Source organism: Musa acuminata, chromosome BXJ1-4, assembly GCF_036884655.1.
Source record: "Musa acuminata AAA Group cultivar baxijiao chromosome BXJ1-4, Cavendish_Baxijiao_AAA, whole genome shotgun sequence".
In the NCBI taxonomy this organism is placed as follows: Eukaryota; Viridiplantae; Streptophyta; class Magnoliopsida; order Zingiberales; family Musaceae; genus Musa; species Musa acuminata.
Window position 1 is genome coordinate 4,765,408 of NC_088330.1, and position 26,046 is coordinate 4,791,453.

The 26,046-nt window shown below is 39.6% G+C and overlaps 4 protein-coding genes across 12 annotated transcripts; 3 read left to right on the forward strand and 1 right to left on the reverse strand.

Annotated features, from left to right (window-relative positions):
* The first annotated feature begins 642 nt into the window (after positions 1-642).
* On the forward strand, positions 643-5,358 carry LOC135642880 (squamosa promoter-binding-like protein 12). The gene is made up of 5 exons (XM_065159365.1): positions 643-894; positions 1,017-1,634; positions 1,760-1,896; positions 2,896-3,159; positions 4,627-5,358. Exons 2-5 carry the CDS (start codon positions 1,042-1,044, stop codon positions 4,959-4,961), a joined length of 1,329 nt encoding a protein of 442 aa, XP_065015437.1. The 5' UTR covers positions 643-894; positions 1,017-1,041; the 3' UTR covers positions 4,962-5,358.
* Positions 5,359-5,889: 531 nt separating this feature from the next.
* On the forward strand, positions 5,890-10,104 carry LOC103981571 (U-box domain-containing protein 52-like). 4 transcript variants are annotated; one of them, XR_010498106.1, is made up of 13 exons: positions 5,891-6,151; positions 6,224-6,398; positions 6,509-6,582; positions 6,648-6,769; positions 6,839-7,050; positions 7,119-7,176; positions 7,256-7,496; positions 7,577-7,678; positions 7,749-8,177; positions 8,260-9,018; positions 9,312-9,404; positions 9,531-9,650; positions 9,883-10,104. XR_010498106.1 is itself a non-coding variant. In XM_018824646.2 (11 exons), exons 2-11 carry the CDS (start codon positions 6,230-6,232, stop codon positions 9,399-9,401), a joined length of 2,256 nt encoding a protein of 751 aa, XP_018680191.2. In that variant the 5' UTR covers positions 5,890-6,155; positions 6,224-6,229; the 3' UTR covers positions 9,402-9,798. The 4 variants fall into 4 exon arrangements, 2 of the variants coding, with proteins under 2 accessions (XP_018680191.2, XP_065015444.1); XR_001977595.2 differs by having other exon boundaries at positions 9,312-9,650; XM_018824646.2 differs by lacking the exon at positions 9,883-10,104 and having other exon boundaries at positions 5,890-6,155; positions 9,312-9,798.
* Positions 10,105-10,967: 863 nt separating this feature from the next.
* On the reverse strand, positions 10,968-11,916 carry LOC103980710 (protein SMALL AUXIN UP-REGULATED RNA 12-like). Its single transcript, XM_009397179.3, has one exon. The coding sequence runs from the start codon at positions 11,676-11,678 to the stop codon at positions 11,217-11,219; it is 462 nt and encodes a 153-aa protein (XP_009395454.1). The 5' UTR covers positions 11,679-11,916; the 3' UTR covers positions 10,968-11,216.
* Positions 11,917-15,602: 3,686 nt separating this feature from the next.
* Positions 15,603-26,001, forward strand: LOC103980712 (glycosyltransferase BC10). 6 transcript variants are annotated; one of them, XM_009397182.3, is made up of 11 exons: positions 15,603-15,980; positions 16,453-17,027; positions 19,985-20,083; positions 22,220-22,320; positions 22,401-22,472; positions 22,701-22,791; positions 23,658-23,738; positions 24,281-24,340; positions 24,448-24,570; positions 24,661-24,699; positions 25,424-26,001. In XM_009397182.3, the coding sequence occupies exons 2-11, from the start codon at positions 16,647-16,649 to the stop codon at positions 25,550-25,552; spliced, it is 1,176 nt and encodes a 391-aa protein (XP_009395457.2). In that variant the 5' UTR covers positions 15,603-15,980; positions 16,453-16,646; the 3' UTR covers positions 25,553-26,001. The 6 variants fall into 6 exon arrangements, with proteins under 6 accessions (XP_009395457.2, XP_009395460.2, XP_009395461.2 ...); XM_009397185.3 differs by having other exon boundaries at positions 16,504-17,027; XM_009397186.3 differs by having other exon boundaries at positions 16,578-17,027.
* The last annotated feature ends 45 nt before the right edge of the window (positions 26,002-26,046 follow it).

Genomic DNA, 26,046 nt, shown 5'->3' on the forward strand with positions numbered 1-26,046 from the left:
GTAGCTTGCTTGAGCTGGTTGCCAGTTCTGATCTCACCAACAAAGATGAAGCCAAGGCTCTGACTCTGGCAACAGTAGATGAGAAGGAAGTTCCAGTCCTGACAGCATTCATGAACAATTCAGATGGAAGCCTGCAAAGTTCAACTTGTCAGTCAACCCTGAGCTGAATCCAGCTAAAGATGGCCACTGTGAACTTAGTCTTCTTCCCCATAGCCTTTACCACCATCATCTATCTCTAAATCTGTTCTTCATCCATATATAATCCAATGTTCATGAATGTTGCATCTGGAGCAACCCATAATTGGAGAAGCACATCCTGATGTGACTTCCTCCAATGAGCTTTTGCCACTGTTGGTGTCAGAATGCATGTGGTTGGCTGCTTGGGCTGGAGCGGATCTAACACAAATCCAACCAAAGTTCCCTGTTCCTTATTTTACTATGGTGTGATTGGACCCATCGAACCCAAAACTATTCCTCTCCTTTCCACCATCTGTGCATCTTCTCTTGCTTCTTGTCTTGTCTGTAAGCTGATCCAGTGTGGTGAGAACAGTAAAAATTTCTTGGGTAACAGAGGCTGATGATTGAACGGATTGAGGTTATCTGAGAGATAGCAATGGCTCAGTTGTCATTGAATAGATAGCAACAGCCCACTTGTTGTGACCATGAAATGGGTGATGAGGAGGTGAGGGTGTCGAGGGGGGAGGGATCTTCTTGAGCCTGCCCAACTCTGGCTGTCACTGTCTCTGCTGCCATGGTCTGCTCCCTCATGGATTGAAGTCTCTCCCCGAGTCCTCTTCTTTCCTCTCTGACTTTGGAGATTGGCCTTCTTGGTTTGCAGACAACAACGCAGGAATCGAAGACAACTTTCCCTCCTTTCAGGGTTCCATCTCTTAGGTACTTTCCCATCTGAAATCTTGAGTCTTGGTTCCTTTTGGGGCAACACTGCGTGAAATATCTGATCTTTTGTCCTTTTCCTGGGGATTGGATTCTTTATCTTGATCTCTGTTGACCAATAGCGCATGCGATCGAGCTGCTCGTGTGATGGATTGGAATGCGAACGCGTTGTTGCTGTGGGATTGGGACAACCACGCGCCATTTGGTGGGAATTACAAGTTGTCTGCCGCCGCCGCCGCCGCCGGCGGTGGCGCTTCCTCTGGCTCTGAATTGGTGAATGGTTCCTCGTCCAAGAGCACCATCTCTGCTTCCTTCGATTCCTCGCCGAAGGCAGGAAAGCGACCTGGGTGGGACGCTGACGCGAAGAATCACGGCAAGAACAGAACTTTACTGGAAGCTGGTTCTTCCCCAGCGGTAGCGCAGACGCATGGATTGGAGGAGTCACAAATAGGGTTGAAGCTTGGTAAGAGAACCTACTTCGAGGATGTCTCAGCTGAGAGTACCGCGAAGAACCCCTTGCCCTCTTTGGATTCTGCAGCGGCACCTTCTGCTCTGGTCAAGAAGGCGCGAGTGTCTTATCAGAGTGCACATAGTACCTGCTGCCAAGTTGAAGGTTGCAATATCGATCTTAATGGAGCCAAGGAGTATCACCGGAAGCACAGGGTCTGTGAAACCCATTCCAAATTCCCCAAGGTCATCGTCGCCGGTCAGGAGCGCCGGTTTTGTCAGCAGTGTAGCAGGTTACTAGATGTTAAACGATCTAGTGTTCTTTGCTAAAGAACAAGTTCATTTTGACTTGTCACCCTTGCTAATATCACTTGCAGTCATTGCCTATCTTGCATAATTTGTTTTGTTCGTGTTTAAGGTTCCATGATCTGTCGGAGTTTGATCAGAAAAAGAGAAGTTGTCGAAGGCGTTTATCTGATCATAATGCTCGACGTCGCAAGCCACGACCAAACATAATCTCCTTCAATTCGACGACCTTTTCTCCATCGGTTTACAGTATGAAAGAATTCTTACTTCACCATTATTTCCTCTTTGAATTATTGTTATTGCTTGGAATAGGTAGGATTCATGTATGTTGCTTAGGGACATTGTTTCTCACATAAAATGGAATTCATGAGGTGCCTTTTTTCTCTAAATAAAAACACTATATTAAGATTTTAAATGCCTTGTTGGCTCATTACATAGAATGTGAGCAAAAACTGAAGCAACATTATCCTTCCAAAATCCATCTGATTTTTGCAGTGCAACCCTACTTGGCTATTCAATTAGCTGCTTGATTACATTCTCTATAACTATGATTTTGCAGTTCTTGATATCTAGTACCATAGTCTACTCTATGTCATCCAGTGAGGTGTCCCATCTCCAATTAACATGTCTTTGATGTTACTTAAGACCATCTCAGGTAGAATGTAAGTAACCTTCCTCCAGAGCTATAATCTTGCACCATCATTATTCTAAAGGCAGCAGGTCAAGCATTCTGATACCACATATAACATATAAACATTTGCATTTGAGACGATATAAGATCTCCAGTCATTCTATATCGAGGACCTTTCTTTTCGAGAATTTTAGATTAATGGCAATCCAAAAACCTAGATTAATGACAACCCGATCTTGCCCTTCATTTTTTCTCCATTTAAGTTGATCTAATGGTGTTATCATAACCATCGAAAACAGCCAGTCGTACTTCCTCAATATTAGCTCTTCTAAAGGACGAAGCATAATTCCATGATGACTAATTTAGACAGTGATCAAAATGGCACTCTAAATAAAAGATTCAGCAGATTAGCTCCAACAATGCCACTGTACCTGTGATGACTTGAAAGCCAGATAGTATTACTTTTAGCAATGATAAACCGTTGCTTTATCTTGTGAACACTCCATTCTGCAATTACCCTTATAACAAGTTTCAGATGCTGTGTTTATGCAATTATGTGAAATGCAATTTCTGTAATATTGTGTTTCTTGTTCCTGACCAGTACCTGGCTTTTGCAGATGATAAATATCAGATGAACATGCTATGGAATAAATCTCCTTTTGGTCACATGAAACCAGTGGCAACCACCACAAGTGAAGCTTCTCAAAAATTCATGCTTGCACAAATGAGAGGATCATGGGTGAAATCAAGCAAAGAAAGCAGCATGTATGAGCAGCTGCATATGCCAGACACTCAGCTAGCAAATGGCTTTACTGCACTTTATCATGATGTAGACAAGCCCTTGCCACTCAAAGGCACTGCCGCCGAAGTACTCAATCAAGGTAATTAATGTCTTGGTGCAAGTAACTCGCTCTATGCTGCTTTTGCCCAGTAGCAAACGGAAAGTTATCTAATATGTTGAGTTATTTTCCTTAAAATTAAAATTCAAGTCCTCTAGATGTGGTTGTCAGATAAACCTGTATGATAAACACGTTTATAAATATAGAAGCAGCATTTACATATTAGTCTCAAGTTTTTTTCCTTTTTCTCAGAATATCTAGATGTTTCTCACTAGTGTCTTAGGAAGACTGAAGTCTGACATACATTTGCAGCACTTCAAGGCACCATACAGTATAATCCTTTTGCTTCTGACTTCAACAACGAAGTTGTCATGATATAGCATGCCTTTTATCAAGCTAAAGATCTTCAACTTTGGACATATTATGATTTAGTCAGTTTGAAGCTATATGTTTAAAGCAAGTAAACACTAAGATTTGTTGGTTGCTGCCTTTTTTTTATTTGTCACTCGTTTGTGTGTGTGTGTGGCTGCATGAGGCCGGCGAGGTTTCATAAAGCCAACAACAGTTTTGGGAGATTGATTATTTTTCATTTGAAAATAAACCAAAATACGGTGCTCTTGCTAACACTCTTTGTCTTATTTGTGACCCTTTCAGTTGAATATTTTGTGATAGTTAGTGCTTCGAGCAGTGCAAACTCATGGTCTTAGTGGGACGTGTTACCTAACTTAACTGTAAATATGCTTAGTGATTCTAGCAGGCCTGTTTTCTGTTGATAAACAACCATTAAGAACTTTACAAGCAAGCCAATTTCTTGATCAAGTAGTCAGCTTTCGCAATTTAATTTGTTGAAAGTATTAAATTCTAGACCGTTTTTACTGCAACTAATTTGAGAACTCTGTACTAAAAGAAAACCATAGCGTTTTGCATTTCTTACTCTTCTTGACAACAATCTTCTTTTCTTTTCTCAGGATATTTTACGTTTTGCCCTTGAATCAGGACTTCTCTTTTCCTTTCTCATGATTACTTAAACATTGAAAAAATAAATATTTCATGTGAAATATATCCTTTGACTATAAGAAATAACTCTTGTTTTCTCATTTGTCTTGAAACGAACAAGTAGATAAGTGATAAATACTTCTTCCTTTCACAACCTACGATTGGCTTTCTTGAAAAATTAAACAATTAAAAAGCAAATGTTCTGTTCCTATATTTCAATTTTTTTATAAATTTTGTTAGATAAATAAGCCACGGAGTGGAGCCAAGCCAAAAGAATTACCGATTACAATCGACTAATATCCTTCTACCCTTTTTGTTAGCAATATTACTTCTTATTGATTCATCATTCCTAGGTGTCAAAATTTTCCCTAATAATACTTATTTCACCTGTGAGATTCTGGCCAGGGGAGATCAATTAATACTTTCATTTTTTCCATGTAACTTGCTGATCTGCTCACTGCTAAGATTAAAGAATTTTTTTTTCTGTCTAATATATTCCTCTTCTCTTTGCAGGTTCAGAGGCATCTGGAGGAGCTTCGAACTTGGACAGAGCACCAGATCTTCGGCGTGCTCTCTCTCTTCTGTCAACCAATTCTTGGGGTTCTCCCGACCCAGGAGGCCACGGACAAACTCCTTTCATTATCATGGATGCTAAGCATGCCAGTTCGGCACAGCCCACTATACCTGTCGCGAATCCCTCAAATCACTGGATCTACGGAGAGCCTGTATCTCAACAAGCTCAACCACTCCTGTTTAGCATGCACAGAAATGGCAACCAGACCCAGGAGTTTCAGCTGCAAAAAGCCCCTTATAGGGATACTTTCTTTGACCCCACTCAGATTTACTGACGTCGAGAAGTCAATCGACCAACTGCAGATTTAAGATCAATGGTTGGTTTTCTATCTCGACGTGCTGTTGCCAGGATACTTTGGATGCCAGTCTTGCATTATATTTTTAGCTCCAGCTGCCGCTCCATTGTGAAGAACAGCATTATGGGTTGACCTCAATTGTTGATCATGCACAACAGGCAGTAGTGGATGTAAGAAGATGGTCTGTTTTATGTTAATTAGTCTATGACTCCTATGCCTTTCCCAGACAATGGATTTGGGAGACTTTGCAAGGTTTAGGAGGGTGTGCTGTGTAGTTTCTTTCACTTTTGGTATGCTCTGGTACTGATCTGTAGCAAGACTTCCTTTAGATATATCTTTGCACCAGTGTTGGTGATTCTGGTGCCTGCCTTACTCATGTATGTGACCTTAATTACATCAGATCTCCTATCAATTAGCTCAAGTTAGATCCATTATTTGTCCTGTAATAGAGAGTGGTGGTTGGCATGAAGAGTAGTGTAAAAGGAAATTTTACTTCAGATATGACTGGAAATTAGATTTGAGGTTGTTGAAATGAGACCATTGAGTCCTAAGTAACTCTATATGTTTCTAGTTCTAGATAGATTGCAATACTACTTTGATATAGGGAGCTTGGAATTATCCACAACCCCAATGATTGAGACACACAATCTACCTTTTGATATCAAATTTTATGAATTTATTCTAAAATAAATCTCATGAATTTATCTCTTCTATATCAAACATGCGATGGGACCATATGATACATATATTATATTTGACCAAATCCAATTTGATGGTTGGACCATTTGGTCTTGACTTGAGGATGAGCTCGAGATCATCTCATTTTTCCAGTTGAAGAAGGCCATGAGCAAGCTGAACCTGCTTCCCATCATACTCTATTTCTGGGAAATGGTCGCAGCAACCTATGCCATTCAATGGCAACACCCCACCAACTCCACCCTATTCCTTGGCCTCTCCTGTATCCACGCCTAACCTCACACGAGAGAGAGAGAGAGATAGAGATCATGAAGACCAACAAAGGAGGTCAAGGGAGAAGAAGAAGAGAGGGAAGGATAACCTTAGCAGCTCCCCTATCTGCTGTGCCTCTCAGGAAGAGAGGTAGTCAAGAGAGAGGCACCAGCAAGGAGAGGAGAGAAGACAGCCTGGGCTGTTGATCGTACGCCTTGGTGGTAGGTAACTAATCTCTTCTTCCTCCCCATATGGAGTGGAACGGCAGTAATTAATGGCGAGCAAGCATGCAGAGAGCAATGTCGCAGAGGGAGCAGCAGCCGGCGGATGGACCGGCGTCGTCGCCGCTGGTCGCGGTCGCCATCGACAGGGACAAGAACAGCCAGGGCGCGTTCAGGTGGGCTCTGGACAACGTCGTTACCAGAGGCCAAACCCTCACCCTCGTCCATGTCAACACCAAGCCCTCAAGTATGCTCTCCTTTGCATGGAGGATTCACGTAGGCATGGTGTTTACAGCCCGCTGGAGATCGATCCTTGTCGTAACATATACTCTTCCTTCTCTTTTGGATGCTATGCAGCGGGGTCCGAAGACGCCGCCAACATCATCAAGGAATTGTTTGTTCCCTTCCGATGTTTCTGCACACGCAAGAATGTGAGTCACTCGATTTCTCAGATCTCTATTGCCATGAACGTAACCGAGGGCATTTACGCAAACAGGTGCAGTGCAACGATGTCATACTCGAAGACACCGACGTTGCCAAGGCTATCGTAGAGTTTGTGTTGAGATCTGCAGTCGGGAAGCTTGTGATTGGCGCATCACCGAAAGGAGGATTCGTCAGGTACGATACGATCGCTTGGACTGGAAATATTCTGTGCCGCGATGCTTTATTTTGCCATGTCTCCTTCAGATCGTTCAGAAGCACAGACACCAGCAGCAGTATCTCCAAGGGCGTGCCTGATTTCTGCACTGTCTTCATCATCTCCAAGGGGAAGGTCTCTTCCATGAGGAACGCTGCCCGGCCACCGCCGACCGGTGCTCTTATCCGGGCGCAGATCCAAAGCCAACCAACTGCTCGACCCGATCCACTGGACTACAACAACAGGAATAATGTCATGAGAGGTCTGTGTGTTGATATCTGTCTCTCTCTTTGCCTCCTCCCTCTGATGACGAGGAATGAAATCTTTCAGTGCCAAATGAGGCTGCATTTGCTGCATGGACTCTGTACAAAGACAACGAATCGATCAAGTAAGAACTCCATGAACCATGAAGAAGTAGCTCATGTTAATGCTCCGGTGCTGAAGGCTGGATCTTGTGCCTCAAACAGGTCGCCCTTTACCAGGGGAACGCGTGCCACGAAATCGTATGGGGAGATGATGATGGACAGCGATATCTCATTTGTGAGCAATGGCAGGCCAAGCTTCGACCGCGGCTACCCACCGAGACTGTCGAACATGTCCGACGCCTTGGATCGTAGTTTCGAGTCACCTCGCAAGTCGGTGGGTGGGTACTCGACCTCGAACGGCCTCTCTTCCCTGTCCTATGAGAGCTCATCATCTCCCGCAATGGTAAGTCCGAAGCGAACAAAAGAAGCACTTACCTGATTGGATTCTGATTTGTAGTCAGTCTGCACTTAACTGAGTTGCAGGACGAAGTGGAAGCAGAGATCAGGAGGCTAAGGTTAGAACTGAAGCAGACCATGGACATGTACAGCACAGCCTGCAAAGAAGCACTTACGGCAAAACAAAAGGTGATCGATCTTGTCATTGCTTCCCCCCCAAAACTGAACTCGGTTTCAGAGGATGCCTCCTCTGGTGCAGGCAATGGAGCTGCAGCGCTGGAAGACGGAGGAAGGGAAGAGACTGGAGGAAGCTCGGCTGTCGGAAGAAGCCGCTCTGGCCTTAGCGGAGAGGGAGAAAGCGAAGCGAATGGCCGCCATCGAGACGGCTGAAGCGTCGAAAAGGATTGCAGAGTTGGAAGCGCAGAAGCGGATCAGTGCAGAGTTGCAGGCAGTGAAAGAGGCCGAGGAGAAGATAAAGGCTTTCGATGCGATGTCGCACACAAATCTCAGGTACCGGAGGTACACCATCGAGGAGATCGAAGTAGCCACCGAGAACTTCGCGGAGAACAGGAAGATTGGAGAGGGTGGGTATGGTCCTGTCTACAGAGGCACTCTGGATCACACGCCTGTCGCCATTAAGGTACTGCGTCCCGATGCCGCTCAAGGAAGGTCACAGTTTCAGCAAGAGGTATCGAACGCAGACATCAATCTTCGAACTGTTGGTTCGATCCATCAGTTTCTGATGCAGTGACCTGTTGGGACTTCCACAGGTCGAGATACTGTGCTGCATTCGGCATCCAAACATGGTGCTGTTGTTGGGTGCTTGTCCGGAGTATGGCTGCCTCGTGTACGAGTACATGGCAAACGGGAGCTTGGAAGACCGTTTGTTCAGGCGGGGGAACACGCCGCCGATTCCCTGGCAGCACAGGTTTCGGATCGCCGCAGAGATCGGCACCGGCCTCCTCTTTCTGCACCAGACGAAGCCGGAGCCGCTCGTCCACCGGGACCTCAAGCCCGCGAACATCCTCCTCGACAGGAACTACGTGAGCAAGATCAGCGACGTCGGCCTCGCCCGCCTGGTGCCGCCGTCGGTGGCGGACAACGTCACCCAGTACCGCATGACGGCCACTGCCGGCACGTTCTGCTACATCGACCCGGAGTACCAGCAGACGGGTATGCTCGGCATCAAGTCCGACGTCTACTCTATGGGGATCCTGCTGCTGCAGCTGGTGACCGGGAAGCCGCCCATGGGGCTGACGCACTACGTGGAGCGTGCGATCGAGAAGGGGACGTTCGAGGAGATGTTAGATGGCTCGGTGCCGGACTGGCCCGTCGAGGATGCTCTAAGCTTGGCGAAGCTAGCGGTCAAGTGCGCGGAGCTCAGGCGGAAGGATCGCCCGGATCTTGCGACGGGCATATTGCCGGAGCTCAACAGGCTGAGAAATCTCGCGGAGGAGAACATGCAGTACTCTGTGCTACTGGGGTACAGCCCTCTCACCTCACCCATGCAAAGCCAAGTCTCCACACAAGTACGTCGTTCTCTCACCATTCTGCAGCTCTTCTCTCATACCACCATGATCAAAGGCTCTTCTCTTGCACAGTCAAGTTTGGCAGAAATTGTCAGGCTTCATTGATAGATGATAAACTCTGATACTAAATGGCACACACGTAGAACAAATGCTCTCTTAAATCCTTCGAATTCCTGGAATACATAAAAGCTGAATGCCATGATCTGCAACTCGAATTAGCAACTTCATGCAAGATATCATTCCATCAGAACTTCATATTGGCATTCTTTCTTTCTTTCTCTCTGTTTGTTCAGGACTTCATGAGTGCACCTTCAGCTCTGCAATCTGGATATGAAAGCTCAAGAAGTCGGCATAGTGGATCATCTGTGCCTGGAAGAACATGATTGGTGAGCAATATATGGTATAAATTGAGGGTAAAATCCTGGTTTTTTGTGTTAGTGGAAACAGAACAAAACTAAACATGAGGAGGCATTTCAACTCTCACTGCTTTCATCTCTCCTTCTTGGAACCAGGCAAGGGAATGAATCACCTGTTACTGCAGTCGGATGTAGAAACAGCTAGTTGATGATGAAGTACTGCTTCTGCCTCATCTCTTGGTCAAGGAAGATTTGTTTGTACTACTACTACACATTGTATGTATCATTCCCTCTCCTTCTACTTCCTTATTTCTTTTTTTTTATCTCTTCCTTTTCCCCCCCTTTTTTTGGAATCTTATGTACAATTTCAACTTGCAAAGTACAAAAACAATTACAAAGTATATTTTTTTTCCCGCATCCATACAATCTTCAGATAGCAATAGTTTGTCATATTTTTGACATCTTTATGTCAACTATGATGAAACCCACTTTGATATGCAAAATACAGGTTTCAGAAAGCAAAAGCAACTTAGGAACTTTGCATACAGCAGTGACATGAGCAAGTTTGATCAGCCCAGTGATGAGGAAAGCCATTTCTTACATGATAATGTACCTGAGTCATTGCATCTGCATACCTACCTTTCTCATCCCATGGATCATAAGTTCATGTATATTTCATTCTTCCTTCTAAATTATGTAAGCTCCATAGTTTCATGCTAATATAAAAATATTCTCCATTCTTTTACCTGGCAACTCAAAAAGTGAAATATGAATTTTATGACAAGAATTGACAACAAATTTAAGTTCACTTTGATAAGAGAATCTATTTCATCCTAATTATCTGTGTTTACATATTTCTAAATAATCTATCCAAAATTCTCTTACAACTCCAAGGTTTTTGGCTTGTCTTTACATGTGATAATCACATATAAGAAGTAAAAATCACATTCAAAGTTGCTATATATTTAGAATTATATAAATTACTAATCTTCCATTTTGAAATGAGAACTCACTTGAGTTTTTAGGTGCTGCAGCTTCACAGTTTCATGCACCCACATTCCCTCTTATCCCCCATGAGTCCATGTAACATGATGAATTCCTTGATTCATGTGTGAGACAAATTGTACATATAGATTAGTCCAACATATTATTCATGTTGATGAATCAGGCTACATATATTCATGTTGGCCCATAATCTAAATAAATTAATCCTTTTTCAATTTATAATGGTGTCCAACCATCATATATAAATTATTTTTGTGCATGTGCAGAGTTGTCGTATAATTAATTCATAAACAGGCAAAAATGTTTATGAATGACTTGTACTTGTTTTCTCAAAACTTCTCTCACATCTAATATCTTATGTCCATATGATCTCTTGTGAGCAAAATTTTATCAGATCTACCAGCAACAAGCACACAACTTTATCTTATCTACTTGAAATATATATATATATATATATATATATATATATATATATATATATATATATATATATATATATATATTCTTAAGAGATAAAATTCCATCAAAGCAAGCATAAAACACAAATTTTCTCAAGAAATATATTGGTTGAACCTCCAACTAAAAGAACAATACAGTACATGAGATTTTGGCCAATGTAATGTTTATTTTTCCTTGAAAAAAAGAAAGAAAAAAAAAACACATTTATAGTGTTTGTATTGGAAGAAATAAAAGTGATATTGAAGCTACAAAAGACATGCACAACTCAAGCCATGCAGAGACACTCTGCTTCTGTAAGCCCTAAAAGGAGTTTAAAGAAGGAGAGGAAGTATTACGTATCATCTTCTTCTTCTTCTTCCTACAGCCAAACATGTCATCTTATCTGCACACTGGCTTCGGTGGGAGATGGGAGCACGCAAGCTCAGCCTCCGCCGAGCAGTAGCAGAACCCCTCCTTCTTCTTCTTCTTCTCCACCACCCTCAGTGTGCTCTCGAACGCGGCCACCTCACAGGGGATCCTCAGCACGCCTTCCTGCTGGAACCCGAACTCCTCTTCCGCCTCCCTCAGCAGCGCCGCGAAGGCTCGGTGGCCCAGGTACTCGGTCGGGATCACGAACCTTCGCATCTCCTCGCCGACGCACACCGCGAGGTATCCCTTGGGGACGTCCCCCGACGACGACGACGACGTCGTCGATGCACCGTCGGAGAAGGAGAGGGTCCTCTTCAGGAACTTCATGCTCTTGCTGCTGCTCTTCGGCGTCACCGCGAGCTTCTTCCACTTCCTTAGCATCTGTTGCAGCCTCACGATCTCTGTGATCTTGTTGGCCTTCTTGGATTCCATGGAAGCCAGACGGTGTTGATCGGGACGAAATGGTGGCTGGTTTTGCGAGGATTTAAAGCGGCAGTGTGCTCAATCTTCATGTGTTTACTGTCATTGCATGTGATCTTTGTGCAGGTTTTTCTGTGTGATACTATAATTTGTTTGCATGCTCGAAGCTCCATTAATGGCGATTGCTTTGTTTATTGGATTTGAGGTCCTGGAAGAACATGGGAGGTGGGTAGAGAGCCCATGTGGAGTCATCTGGTCTTTCCACTCCGCTCTGCTGTAATCATTTGAGGCTAAGCATCTTAAGATCCACGTTGTAGTTTGACTGCCGTCCAAATCTGGTGATCCAAAGTACCTCCTTTCTCTTGTTTCAGATGCAACATATCTTGTTCCTCAGGGTTGGAATTAAGCTCTTCAGTTCATCTGAATCCAAGAACAAGCCCATTGCTGCTGCGTCTGCTAGAATCTGGATCAACCTGCACCTCAAGACACAAGGAAACCGTATTCTATCTCCTTGATGCAACTCGACTTACCCTTTGGTCAAATCCTGGATTGGTGCTGGTGGATGATTCAAGAACTGACACAGATGAAAACTAGTCTTGATAATGTATACTGGCATTGGTGTGTACTAAAACAAGTTGTCAGCCACCACTGTCTAATTAATACTAACAGTGGCAATAGATTTAGCAAGTCATGTGGAACACTATGCAGAAATGTGATGAGGATCTGTGGAAGGTTGCTAATATTCTAAGAGCCATCAGGTACAGCAGGGGAGGACACTCGACCACTTTCAAGACACACACTCTTCCAGTTTGTCTCATCTATTTAATAGAAAGTTTCTCCATATTTTCTAACAACAGTTTCCAGATAAGTTGGTGATGATAAAACATGATAAAGAGATCATGTCCTAATAGAGTTAGATTCATTCTATTAAATGTTATGAAGTCATAGAGTCCCAGATAGGTTTTCTATTAGGGTCAGAATGAATTGTGTTTTGTGTTGTAAACAATAAGGTCATTGGATTCCATTAAGTCTCACCAATCAATTTAAGCTTTCAGAGGAAATGGAAGTGATTACAAGCAGAAGAAGAGTCATGTGTGCAGACAATAAAACACAGTTGGATCAAACAATGTTGCTTTGATCTGGAATAAGTAAAATGCAAACTTGTTTCTGGTGTATGTATCTATGATTGATGACAAATGCATATAAATGATGGTATCAATAATCAAACTACACTTCTAATACACACAAAAATATTTTATTATACAGAACAGCATGAGAAATCCTCATTAAGTGTATAATGAAGTCTTCTCAATCATTAGAGTGGTACAACCCAATAGCTTGTTTCTCCCTGCTATTGTAGACAAATAGGAATCAGGAACAACAGAGCATCAAAGTTGAAGTCCACATGCAGAGGCCCAAAGCCTAAGCTGACACTCACAGAAGACCCATCAAGAAATGGATGTTGCTTTTCAGTGTCTGAAAACTTCTGTTGACTATAATGCAATACTGTTCCTACAGAATGAGAGCTTAACCTCACCATCTTCTTCTGGTTGACTTTTAAGGCATCAAATTGAGCTCAGATCATCATATGCTTATTCTTTTGCATGGTTCCTCTAATCACTGGCTCAATTCATGGTCTTTTCTTGTTCACCTTGTTATCATGCATCAGCTGATACTGCATGTTTTTATTGATTTCTTGCAACTGACAATGACATTGCTGACAACATTTAAGATTTGATTTTTGTAGTTATCATCTGCTATTTTATTTTGGTTTGGAAATGAAACCTCAAGAACTAGCTTGAGGAATCATATCTAGTATCTTAAATTGGCATCCTCAAGAACTTTGAGCTAGAGATTGGAAGAATGTTCTTCTTCTTAAGTCATCAGATTGATGCTTCAAATTCTTCAGCAGACCTTCTGGGAGAAGATTATTCTGTACACTTACCACCTTCATGACAATATCTGCCTTTACAACTGAATTAAATTTTGTTTTTTGCTTTGTTTTTTACTTTCAAGAGTGGAAGGAACACAAAATTTTGCATCATATCACGAGTAATCAAGAAAGAAAAAAAAATTAAATATGTAGTCAGAAAGAGATTGTAGAAATTTTGATACTTTTTAACTCTCTATAGAGATTTGACTTAACCGATCTGATGACCTGTGAAGTCAACGGCAACTCTTATGGATGACACCTCAAGTCTTCATTCTTAGCTTGCATGATGCTTCCCGTTTCTGCCAGCCAAATCACCTGGTCAAACCATTGCTGCTTCTGCTCTCAGTTCCAGGAAAGATGACTGATAGCAGCTTCCAGGAAGAACATGCTACCCTCGTTGGCACCACCATTTTCCATTCAAGAGAGCTTGAAAGGTTCTGGAATCAGACCTTGTCAACAATAAGAATTACAGTGGCTTACGAAAGAGAAATATAGTAGGTTTGAATGATTCCACAGCAAATTGTGTGCCTTGTCCAATAACTCTCCTATAACATAAACATATATGTTATTTAGTTAGGTCAATGATTGCATTCATCAATCTAATTTATGGCTTTCAGATGATCTGTCTCTATATGCAGAGTCTTAGCTTGTAGAAACTTCCATTTGGCTTTTATCTGAGAAGGTGATGAGGAGCTTTTCTATCATTCCCTGATAGAAGTCAGCCTGCTATCAACAACAGGCTTATGAATGATTCCTATTCTAGCTTAATGTATCTTTATTTTCTAGGATCAAACACATGCATCATAAATATGAATTTTCTACTAATGGATTCATGAAATTGAAGAATGAGGATTTAAATGATTAGTGATTATGTTGGATTTACTTGAAGGAAATATTCTGCTTCATTACATCCCAAAAGCTTTGGTTGCAAGACACTCTGGTGTTGTAATTTACACTCATTCATCAAATCTCATCATCATCTTTTGTGTGGGTGTTGATATGAAGCTGTTCTTGTTTGCTAGATGGAAATTGGTTTTTTTTGGTCAAACATTTGACAAGAATTATTAGGGAATATGCTCAAAGTACATGAGAAACTATTAATAGTCTTTGGTGTCAGAGAAAGAAAAGGAAATTAACTTCTGAGAAGAATAAGAAAGCTATCCACGACATTGAATTGGTCCAATTTCAGTGTTCATGTAAAGGAGAAATTGTGTTATTATATTCTCTCTCTCTCTCTCTCTCTCTCTCTCTCTCTCAGAGGTTGACTAACTCTTTCCCTTCTGCATCACATTTTTGACCGATGACCCTTAGAATTGTCAACGGATGATTGATCTGTTCCTTCTCCGTTACAGCGAAGACAATCTTTGCACATCAAACCTTGCAGCTATCACTAAGTGTATAAACGTAGAATATGATGCAAGATAAAAAGAACATATAAACCTTTCTGAGGTCAGAACAACTGAATTTTTCATCATGGAAAGATAATAATGATTGCCACAAATATTATTCCGACAAAAATATTAATTACTATGGCACATTGAAACAGTTGTTAGCTTATGGACTATGATCAAATTAATTTTACTTATTAAATGCAAAATTATTTTATGTGAAGAACAATTTGATGATTCATTAAAGATAAATTTACTGCATATTGTGGTGAACTAAGTGGGATCACATCCCTACCAAGAATTTGTACCAGACGTCCTCAGCCCATGTGGCTCTTCTCCCGCCTCGGGACGCATGTGGGGCACACAAGCCTATCTCGAGGGTGAGGTTGGCGTGTGGCGAGCCTCGGGACGCGAAACATTATCCTAAGAACTTGAATATAAAGTAACGGACGATTTGTCATCTTCCGGTTGGGTTATTCTACCGCTGACGTGGTGGCGCGGGTCCACGCAATGCCTCCCGTATACGAATACGTATAGTTATATGTATATCTCTCTCTCTCTCTCTCTATATCTGCGCCGTATATTACACCGGTACACGCATCCACAACCACACGACGGCCCACGACAGTGGACGCCTGCCTTCTCGGACAACACACGACGCGATCAAGGGAGAGAGACGACTGCTTCCTGCTCCTCCTTGAAAGTGACGACGAGAAGGAGAAGAGATTACAGTTTACAGAGAGCAGCGAGAAAAAGAGAGGACAGAGAGAGGGTTCTCGATCTACGAATATTTAAATAGTTGTTTCAAATCTCGCCTACATATACTATTGCTTTCTCTCTCTCTCTCTCTTCCCTCCGCCATCTTCCTCGTGGCCTCCGTCGCTGGATCTCGTCCCCGGTCGACCACTTTCGATTCGGAGGTAATTGCTCCTCCGTCTCGACCAAAGATTCGATCTTTGGCTGCTTCCCGTGTGCTTTGTCGTTCGAATCGGCGTAAGTCATGCTCTTGCTGCGGTTTCCTTTGGTTTCAAAGAAAACGCCCGGATTTTGATCATTTCCGTTGTTCGAGAACTGGTTCGGGGCTGATATTTGTTTGCTTGATGTCGGTGGGGTTTATTCTGTTCCACGATCGGTGTTGGTTGTTGAATATGTTCTCAAAGTAATGATTTGGGTTACTTTTCCTGATCGCAATGATTCGAGGTGTTTGGTAGCTGGAAGCCGTACCGCCGTATTTGTCTTTGCTAGAGAACAGAATCAATTTAGTCCTTTCCTTTTTTGTTATGTTTTGTTTTGGTTGTTTCTTACTCTTTCTTTACCTCTTTTTGTTTCAAGCTTTGAGAACATAATAATGTAAAAAGGGGGAAAATCGAAGAATTTATCTGAAATGTATTGTGTTTATAGGAATTTTTGTGTTTTATCCTTGGTAAAAAGTTGATACTTGGATTTTCAATCTGGTTTTTACCAGGGTTTCCCCCCAGAGGCAACAATTCCGACCTGTTCTTTCTTATATTTGCAGTTAAGTTGTCATTTTGATTAAGAGAACTTGGAGAGTTGATTCTTGTGGATTCCCGATGATCTTTGGTCATACAGATCACGTGGTAGCAGCTGATGATAAAGAAGTCATAATTATGGTGAAACTGTTGTGATTAGAAGAGCAAGATGAAGATACCTCAGGCATGGCAATTTCGCAATGGCAATGTGCAAATCATTCCAGTTCAATTCCGTAGATCTAGATCGAGAAGGCCTCACTGGATTATCATCTTGATATGCTTGGTGTGTGTCTTCTTGATTGGGGCATATGTCTATCCACCTCGTCGATATTCAGCTTGCTATTTCTTTTCTTCGAGCATTTGTAGTCCTTTGAAGGATTTGCTGCCTCCTACGGCCCGTGTACTTACTGATGATGAGTTTGCTTCGAATGTTTTAATTAAAAACATTCTTTCTATGCCGTCTGTAGAGCTGAAAAATTCAAAAATAGCTTTCATGTTCCTGACTCCTGGTTCACTGCCCTTCGAGAGACTCTGGGAGAAATTCTTTCTGGTAATGCCCTAATTTGACTACCATTTTTTGCAGTTCTCCTTTTACATGAACTGAATGCTTCTTTTACAATTTTTCATCGCCTTTATTCTATGTTGCAAGGGGTTTCAAAAGTATTCAAGTACCTGCTTAAATATGTGTGTCAAAGAAGATCAACCTATTAAATATGATTGGATCATTAATGTGTTATCTGCTCATTTGTAAATTAGAACACATAAGATCATCTTATGAACTATGCCAAAAGACATAGTATATCATGTTATTGGACAATTTGTTTTGCATGTTAGATAACGCAACTGATCAAACACATTTAGAAGAGTGGAACTTCAAGGACAATTTCTTTTGCATGTTAGATAATACAACCGATCCTCACCATATAGAAGATTGGAACTTGTGGGAAAAAGGCCTGTGGAAGTCCAATTCAAATATTTGACTTATTAAGAAAACACATGAAAATTAATGATCTGCATATGGCAATGTATCTGATATTTGATTCACCTAGGATGATTATTAGCCCAAGAAACTAAAGATCTCGAAAATGGCTCTTGGTACTTTTATGCAAGGTTCGTAATTTCGTACCGTACCGGAGTATCGAGCTTAGCTCGTTACGGTATGGTATACCGAGCAGTACATTCTGGTGTACCGTTTGGTGTATATACATACATACATATATATATATATATATTATATTATATATATAATATATATATATATATATATATATATATTTGTATATGTATATGTATGTATATGTATATGTATATGTATATGTATGTGTATGTATATGTATATGTATATGTATGTATATGTATATGTATATATATATATGTATGTATATATGTATAAAGTTAAAAAAAAGAAGGCGACGTCGCCACCTCGTCGCCTCATTTCTTCTACCTGCGTGGGGAGAAGAAACATCGCCTAGGCTTCTTCTCCCTGCGCAGATGAGGAGAAGTCACCAACGACGTCGAGACCTCATCGCCTCAGACGAGGAGGAGGCGATATCTCATTTACGATGTTCGATGAGGGAGGGTGGCGATGGATCAAGATCATCGAGGGAAAGCGACGCTGGATCTCCAGGTTCTCCCTTTTCTTCTCTCTCGGCTAATACCACCCGGTATTAGTCGAGGGAGAAGAAAGCCCCAATCGACTATCACCGACCAATTTAGGGTGGTAACGGGGCGGAAACAGCCCCAATCGATGGTACCATCCGGTAGCGGGCAGTCTACGTACCGGTCTACTGGCGGACCGATACATACCGCCCGGTACGGGCGGTATTATTCAAAATTAAAATCCTTGCTTTTATGTACTATGACCATGATGTTATAGATAGGCAAAATGTATTGAAGCTGTGATGAAGTTTAGTTTAACATGATATTACTATGGACTCTTGAGGCATCCAGTAGAATCTGATATGTGATTTCAAACACTTGAGACATGGTACACAATTGTTCCTGCAATGATTGTCTTCTTAGATTGGTTATGCACTCATTTAGTCATTAGTTGGACTACTATGCAATCATTTAGTCATTATCGAGACTAACTATGTAATGATTTGACAAAACCTTTTTTAGAGCTGACATAACTGTTATCTGATGACTCATTTAGTGTCAGAATCTTAAATAGTGTTGAGAGCATCATTCTCTTATAAAATGATCAAGGAGCGCCTATAATGTGTCCAACTGTCCAAATTTCTGGCACGGTAAAAACCAAAACATGAAATGTCCAGGTAACTCTGGACTATGTTTGAAGGTCTTATGTCAAAATTTGTATCTTCTTTTTCTTTGCCCACACATGTAATGTAGTTCTTCATGTTATCTTTCTCCAGCCTCATACTAAATATATTTGTTTTGTAGTGTATATCTTTTGTGAATTTCATTCTTTTATCACTTCTTTTCTTTTGCATCTTCTTTTCAAATACACTTACCTTTATTTTCCTTGTCTTAGATTACTCTCTCTTTTGATCTTTTACCTTCTTATTTTATATTTATTTTCTAATCAATGCTTGTTCCCTCCTGTTGAACTTATGGACGATACTTAAATATGAACATTTATGAACTTATCCTTATCAATTCTGGTTTTGTGTTCAGAAGGAGTTATGCTGAGGTATGAAAACTCATTTGCCTAGGTCCTGGTCAAGCGTAGAAAAGTTATGAACCAATCCAACCTACATAAAGTATAATCTCTGTAAGGATAAAACAAGATGCATTCGTTTAGGGAAGACCCAGGAGATTGATTTTTTTTTTATAACATGGCTAAAAGATTTTCATATTTATCTTGTAAATGTTAAAATGTGAACATATTCTTTAATTAATTCTTGAAAAAAAAATCTGACAAGAAAAACACCTTCTTTCCATCTATGATTGAAAAACAGTCATCATAATATATATATATATATATATATATATATATATATATATATATATATATATATATATATATATATGTTATAAACAAACACATAGCCATGCCAGGTATTGGTTTTAGACATCTCAGAAAAGAGAGACAAAGATAAATCCTCAAGTCCTACTCATATGTAAAAGAGAGGAGAGAACAGTGAACCACATCCAAGATTTTCTCCTCCTGCTCAATATGGTCTCCTAGGCCTCTCTATGACAAATATAATCATCTTAAACAAAACTTTCATTCAGAAATTAACTATTCCATAAAATTGCTACTTAATATGTATAGGCATGTGGTCAGCACAGTGCTATCTACTGTTATAATATAGAATGCTGTCTGCATGGGATATTTTACATACAATGCTCATCTGGTTTGGCCAGAAGGTTGTTTAATAGTGAACTGCAAATAAGTTCATCAAAAGTCGGCCATCTGTTTGGATGTCAGATCAAGTCAAAGAGGAGCTAAAGCTGTTTTACTAGTTACTTCTACAAATGATGATAACATAGAATTTTATTCAGCTTATAGATTGAAGTGCATAACTAAATCTATATTTACAGGGCCATGAGGGAAGATTCTCGATCTATGTACATGCATCACGAGAGAAGCCAGTCCACGTGAGTCCTTTATTTGATGGTCGAGACATTCAAAGTTCAAAGGTACTTGGAAACCTATGTTCTCCTTGCCTAATACAAGTTATTAGTGGCTTCCACTTGCACACAAGAAAATAATAAAAGATCATTTTAAAAGCAAATGCATTAAATAAAAGAAGATGAGTATCTTTGATATCATGCATGAATATCATTAGTCAATTCTGACTGGTAATCGCTACAATGGCTTTTCTGAGTAATACGATGTGTAAATTTGTTGCAGTACATGTAGTATGCTACAGTGCATGTGGAAGTCTTTGATTATAAATGAGATGCTATTGCTACACATCGTATGAGATATTCAGTGACCTACATTCTCAGCATGAATTAGTTGATGCTTGTTGTGTCCTAGTTAATACAGATTTTTCCCTTTGTTATTTTCTTGATCCCATTTTGTACCTGAGCTGATTGGTCTAGATACTGCAATTCTGTTCATGCTTAATACATGGTATAACAATATTAAAAAGTGTATTGTTGGTTATCTCTTATTTACATATCTACTCAACTGTTGCATATACTTTGTTTAAATACTCAATATGCATTATATCCTGCTAGCACACTTGATACTAATATTTAGCTTGAAAAACAAATTATTGAAGCCACACGAGTAAAATCCTTCCCAATATAATATGCTCGTCAGTGTTGCATGCTGAGATTTTGAACAGGTTCCATAATGTCCAATTCTCGTTCATGACTGAAATACCAGTCTTATTGCATGAAAATATCTTTATTTTGACTAATTTGTGCCATCAAGGCTTATGAAGCAGCTTAGCAGTCTAAGAAGGAATCTCTCTGTAAAGTTCATCGTATTACACAAAAATCAAGTACCTACCTATTGGATGGAAGCAAAAAAAGCTCATCCTACTGCACAAAAATCAAGTACCTACCTATTGGCTGGAAGCAAAAAAGTTCATACTATTACACACTAGTTAGGATTGAATGTTATTGAGATGCATGTTTAGCTCAATTTTTACTGGTTTTATCATTGCAGTTGCAACTTGCAAGTTGGATTTGTGCTTGGGCAGGATTGGATGGAGCAATTGGACAGACAAAATTTCAGGGCATGGTCCAGTATGTGTGTCATTGCACCTTGGCCCATAAAACTGGCCCCAAGAGAATTTGAACAGATTCAAAATAAATCTGCTGGAGTTGCTAAACAAGATTCAAATTTGGATTTGCTAGGTGGAACGAGCATGATCGTTTGGGTCAGATTGGGGATTTGAGATTTGTTGATGGAATGGTACAAAGATAAATATCAATAAAAATCACAACAAAGTCAAATATTATGAAAATTTAAAGCAAAATTTGAAAAATAAAATATGCTAAAAATCCTTTTACCTTCATATATCATAAGACATCTAACTGCTCAAATAAAAGAATAAAATGTACAATATAAAAATTGTATACAATATAATAATGGATGTATCCTTTTATAGTAAGTTGCTATATGTATGTTAGATAGACTACCTAAACTTGTTCACCTATAGTTCTCAAGTTAGTGATAGACCCACTATAGCCCTGATGCTTCAGTAGTTTTATCATTTATGTTAGGTAATGCAAAGACAAATAAGAAAAAAAAACATTTAAATAAATTGGCTACATTATATAAACTAATTTCAAATTCCATGACATCTCCCTTCTTTATGATGATATCTCGTCTTCCTTCTTTCTCCTTCACTAACTAGTAGTAGCAGATACTGCTGTCAGAGTGGTAGCTCTACAAGGTAATGAGATGTCAACAAGAACATGAGAGAGATACCTTAGATTTCCTTAAGTACAGCAAGAGCCATTGAGATCCGCTAGGTCTGACTATCTGTTCTGGTGGCTTATCAAAGATTCTTTCTGATATATAGCAAGTAAAAATGCTGAAATCATAACTCATGATGAAATTGCAGCTTTCTTATGTTTTAGTACAGTGTAACAAGTTGTTCTGATTAATAATGCTATGCATCATATGTGCAAACTTGTTGTCATTGACCACTGGAACAACACAGACTGGAAAATGGTTGCTATCATTTAGAAATGTCTTTAGGTAATTAAAAGTCAAGGATATTGTTACTAGCTTGAATTTAGAATTATCTGGAAGCAATGTAAAAAATGAAATATTTTCTGAAAAAAAGTAAAACAAAATGTTTCTACATGTAGGTTGTGTGGGGAAAGATCTCTATGGTTGATGCAGAGAAGAGACTTCTGGCAAATGCAATCCAAGACCCTGAGAATCAGCATTTTGTGTTGCTCTCCGACAGGTAATGGATTTTTATGTTTTTCAAAATTTTCCCTGTTTGCTATACCAACAACATGGACACTCACATTCCTCATATGACAGCTGTGTTCCCCTTCATAATTTTGATTATGTCTACAATTATCTGATGGGAACGAATGTCAGTTTCATTGACAGGTAAGATCATCATAATTTTTTTCCTAATACCTATTTTGACTTCTCTCATTTTGGTTATTTGTGACATCATGACATTTTTCACCAATTCTGGCAAATTTTCTAAGCAGCTTTACTCTTTTCCATAAAAATATCACATAACATATTTCTCCTTTGCTAAGTTATTTAACTGTTCAGATAATGCACTGATTTCCAATTGTTGTGTTACTTCTTTTTTGCCATCATTGTCAGCTTCCGGGATCCTGGTCCACATGGAAATGCCAGGTACACTGAACATATGCTGCCTGAGATTGAGGAGGACGACTTCAGGAAGGGTTCACAGGCAAGCATTTCTTTTTTCTTCAATTCACAGGAAAGCCAGATTGTGTGAAAAGAAAAAGAAAAACCTTGGTATGCAAAAAGATGCTAACTCTATTAAGTCTCTTTGAGACATCCTAGTGATTAGTGCATTATTGTATAATCGATGGTTCTCAAGTTTATGTCCATGTGTGAGCGTCTTGTACATTGTTTAATGTCATAATAAAAAAAATTCTACAAAGCTTTCATCCTGGTATGAGTAACCTGTATATAAAAGGAAGAACTATTTATTAGAGTTTTTTTGTCTAATTAACTAGAATATTTTACCTTTACTTGGACAGAGTATTTGAGGTCCCAAGGATATATCAAAAAATAGATAATATATACCTTTACCTTTACCTTGTACTACAAAATATTAAGAAAGAAGAAAAGAAAAACAAAGCCAACATGAATTAAAGATCTGAATAACTATATGTGGTACATTTATTAGCACTAGAGGTACTCACAAATCACCACGAGTTAGCAATTGAACCAAGCCGCTTAAGGACAACATGACGTTGCCCTAGCTTTCAACTTGGTTATGTTTGACCAGGATATGCACCAGATGAAGTATGATGTTATGGTCTGATGATCAGTAGAAAATATGCATGCACAATCAATATGTATGTAAATTTCCTAACAGTTTAATTGTTCATTTTAACTGTATTTTTACTTTTATAAGAACTTCCATTATAGTTAGAGCTGTATTTCGTGAATCGTGTGGAAAAAAAATCCTGAGATACCTATTCAGCTGATGTAATATTTATTTTTCTTTATTAAAATAGTTGTGTTTGCATATGTAGTATGTTTTATAGAGTATTCATGACACTTGGATTCTTGCATGTAATGCAGTGGTTCTCAATGAAGCGACGACATGCTTTAATAGTATTGGCAGACAACCTTTATTATACAAAATTCAAGCTCTATTGCAAGGTGAATACATGATTGCTCATCCTTGGTTTTCTATATGTAAATTAAAGACAAAAGCAATAGGATTGAAAATTAGCTAGTATCTATAAACATAAGATAATGGGGTTGACTTGCCTAGATAAAGCTAAACAATATGGCCAGTTAATTATTGCAAGGGTAAGGATACCTACATTTGATCTTCTTCAGACTCGACATTTATCATAGTCTTGTGCATTAGATTTGTGCTCTCTTCTAATTAAAGTTATTGATGCATATTCTTTATTAGTATGGACATCATAGATGTTTGAGGAAGCTTTGCTTCTTGTGTAGCTAAATTATTATAGTTTCCTAGAACTACAAGAAAAGGAAAGCAAAGAAAGAAGGCAAATAAAACTTTAGAAACAACAATAAACTACATATTGGCCTTATATTTTTAAGAAAGCATATTAAGCAACGTTATGTTATTCAGCGACATTGTCATTGCCATTAGGCCCATAACATTGACAATGGCTGATGGACCAGCCAATAGAAATATACTGATGTTTTTTTCTTCTTGACCTTCTCAGCCAGGTTTTGATGGTCGCAACTGCTATGCTGATGAACACTATCTGCCAACTCTATTCAATGTAAGCACCTGAGACCATTTTGCATATGTTGGCCCTCCTAGGTAACAGCTTTTCTGGTAATTTAGTAGAGTATCTCTTAACAGATGGGATATTTTTGCATCATACAGATGGTGGATCCTATTGGAATGGCCAATTGGTCGGTGACACATGTTGATTGGTCTGAAGGAAAGTGGCATCCGAAAGCTTATCGGGCTCAGGATGTTACTTATGAGCTTCTGAAGAACATAACAGTAAGCTTCTTTTTTTTTCATTTAAATTCATACTTTGAAATGTCCTGATCCCTCTAAATTCTCATTGGTTGATATGGTTGATGTTGACAGTCTATTGATGAGAATTACCACATTACCAGTGATGAGAAGGTAACCTACTAAATTGTGTTTTAGATTCATTGTTTTCCTCTTCTTTTGGTTTATGTTATCCCTTTGTGCTTGCCATATAGTTGCCGTGATCACTGAAAACACTCATCAAACTAGGAAATTATAGTTTAAAATCTCTGCAAGCTACTACCAAGCTTCCCCAGAGTTTTATCTGTTACAGTTGGATGAAGCAGATGCAGAAATATCAATAATTGTTTGAAGTGGTTGACTATGTATTATTCTGGTTATTTTTGGGTCTTTATCTTTCATATAATAGGTAACATTTCACATTATCATTTGCAGAATAAAAGACATTCGACAGTTTCTATTTTATAGTACAGCAGTAGAAACATAAAAAAGCACGAGGGACATTTCAATTTTCAGATTCTACCTGCTAATCTTGATGATTTCCTAGTATCAAGCAGTATGGATGAAAAAAAATACTGACCGATACTAGCACAAACATTAATTTTGCTCATTTAATAGTGTTTTAAGCACCAATAATATTTGATGAGCCAGTAGAACTTGAGCTTTTAAATAATACCACAAGAACTTCATGTTCTTTGCAAGTTTGACATGTCTTTATCTTCACAAAATCTTTGCAGCCAACCGTTTGATGTTACCATTTATATCCAGAAGAGACACAAATTGGCCAAACTTGAGTATCTGTGCTTGCAGTGCTTTGAAATCAAAGACCAATAACAGTATTGGGTTCTTTGTTTTGCAGAAAGTGGCGACTCAGAAACCCTGTTTATGGAATGGAATGAAGAGACCATGCTACTTGTTTGCGAGGAAATTTTACCCCGAAGCTCTCGACAATCTGATTCACTTATTCTCCAACTACACCGTCATATGATTTATCCACACAGTTTGGGATCTACCTTCAGACGACACATTTTTTACGTCAGTACCCCATGAAAACCGCTGTAGATTGTGAAGCTCGAACTCTTTTGGCACCAATCTCGACATCGAAGCCACAGAAGATTGTTGGAACAGTTGGGATGACTCAGAATTATGTTTCTGAGCAGGAGGGTGAAAGTGACTCCTTTTGTTGGTGCACTACACCCTGTGGATGTCTCCTCTTTACAGTGTGTTGTGTTTTGAGGGCAAATTTTGTCGTCTCCATTCAACTCCATACAAGTCCAAAGTCTTTGATTCTTTTGTGTAGTGGAAGAGGTTTCAGGGAATGCATGCTCTGATCATATAATTCTTACATTTTGGAAAGCCAATCTTTGCTACAGTAAAATAGATTATATTATATTATATGGCCTCTGTTTTCATTATGGAATCACAATTGTTGGAGCGTCTGTTGAGAGCCCTATTGGTTGAACCACCAAAAATCATTTTCCT

Coding starts and splice junctions, on each gene's coding strand:
- LOC103980710 (XM_009397179.3), bottom strand. CDS start 11,678: ATGGAATCCAAGAAGGCCAACAAGATCACAGAGATCGTGAGGCTGCAA.
- LOC135642880 (XM_065159365.1), top strand. CDS start 1,042: ATGGATTGGAATGCGAACGCGTTGTTGCTGTGGGATTGGGACAACCAC. Junction 1,635..1,759: donor TTTTGTCAGCAGTGTAGCAG/GTTACTAGATGT, acceptor TTCGTGTTTAAG/GTTCCATGATCTGTCGGAGT. Junction 3,160..4,626: donor CGCCGAAGTACTCAATCAAG/GTAATTAATGTC, acceptor TTCTCTTTGCAG/GTTCAGAGGCATCTGGAGGA.
- LOC103981571 (XM_018824646.2), top strand. CDS start 6,230: ATGTCGCAGAGGGAGCAGCAGCCGGCGGATGGACCGGCGTCGTCGCCG. Junction 6,399..6,508: donor TGTCAACACCAAGCCCTCAA/GTATGCTCTCCT, acceptor GATGCTATGCAG/CGGGGTCCGAAGACGCCGCC. Junction 9,019..9,311: donor AAAGCCAAGTCTCCACACAA/GTACGTCGTTCT, acceptor CTGTTTGTTCAG/GACTTCATGAGTGCACCTTC.
- LOC103980712 (XM_009397182.3), top strand. CDS start 16,647: ATGAAGATACCTCAGGCATGGCAATTTCGCAATGGCAATGTGCAAATC. Junction 20,084..22,219: donor GAGACATTCAAAGTTCAAAG/GTACTTGGAAAC, acceptor TTCTACATGTAG/GTTGTGTGGGGAAAGATCTC. Junction 22,473..22,700: donor AATGTCAGTTTCATTGACAG/GTAAGATCATCA, acceptor CATCATTGTCAG/CTTCCGGGATCCTGGTCCAC.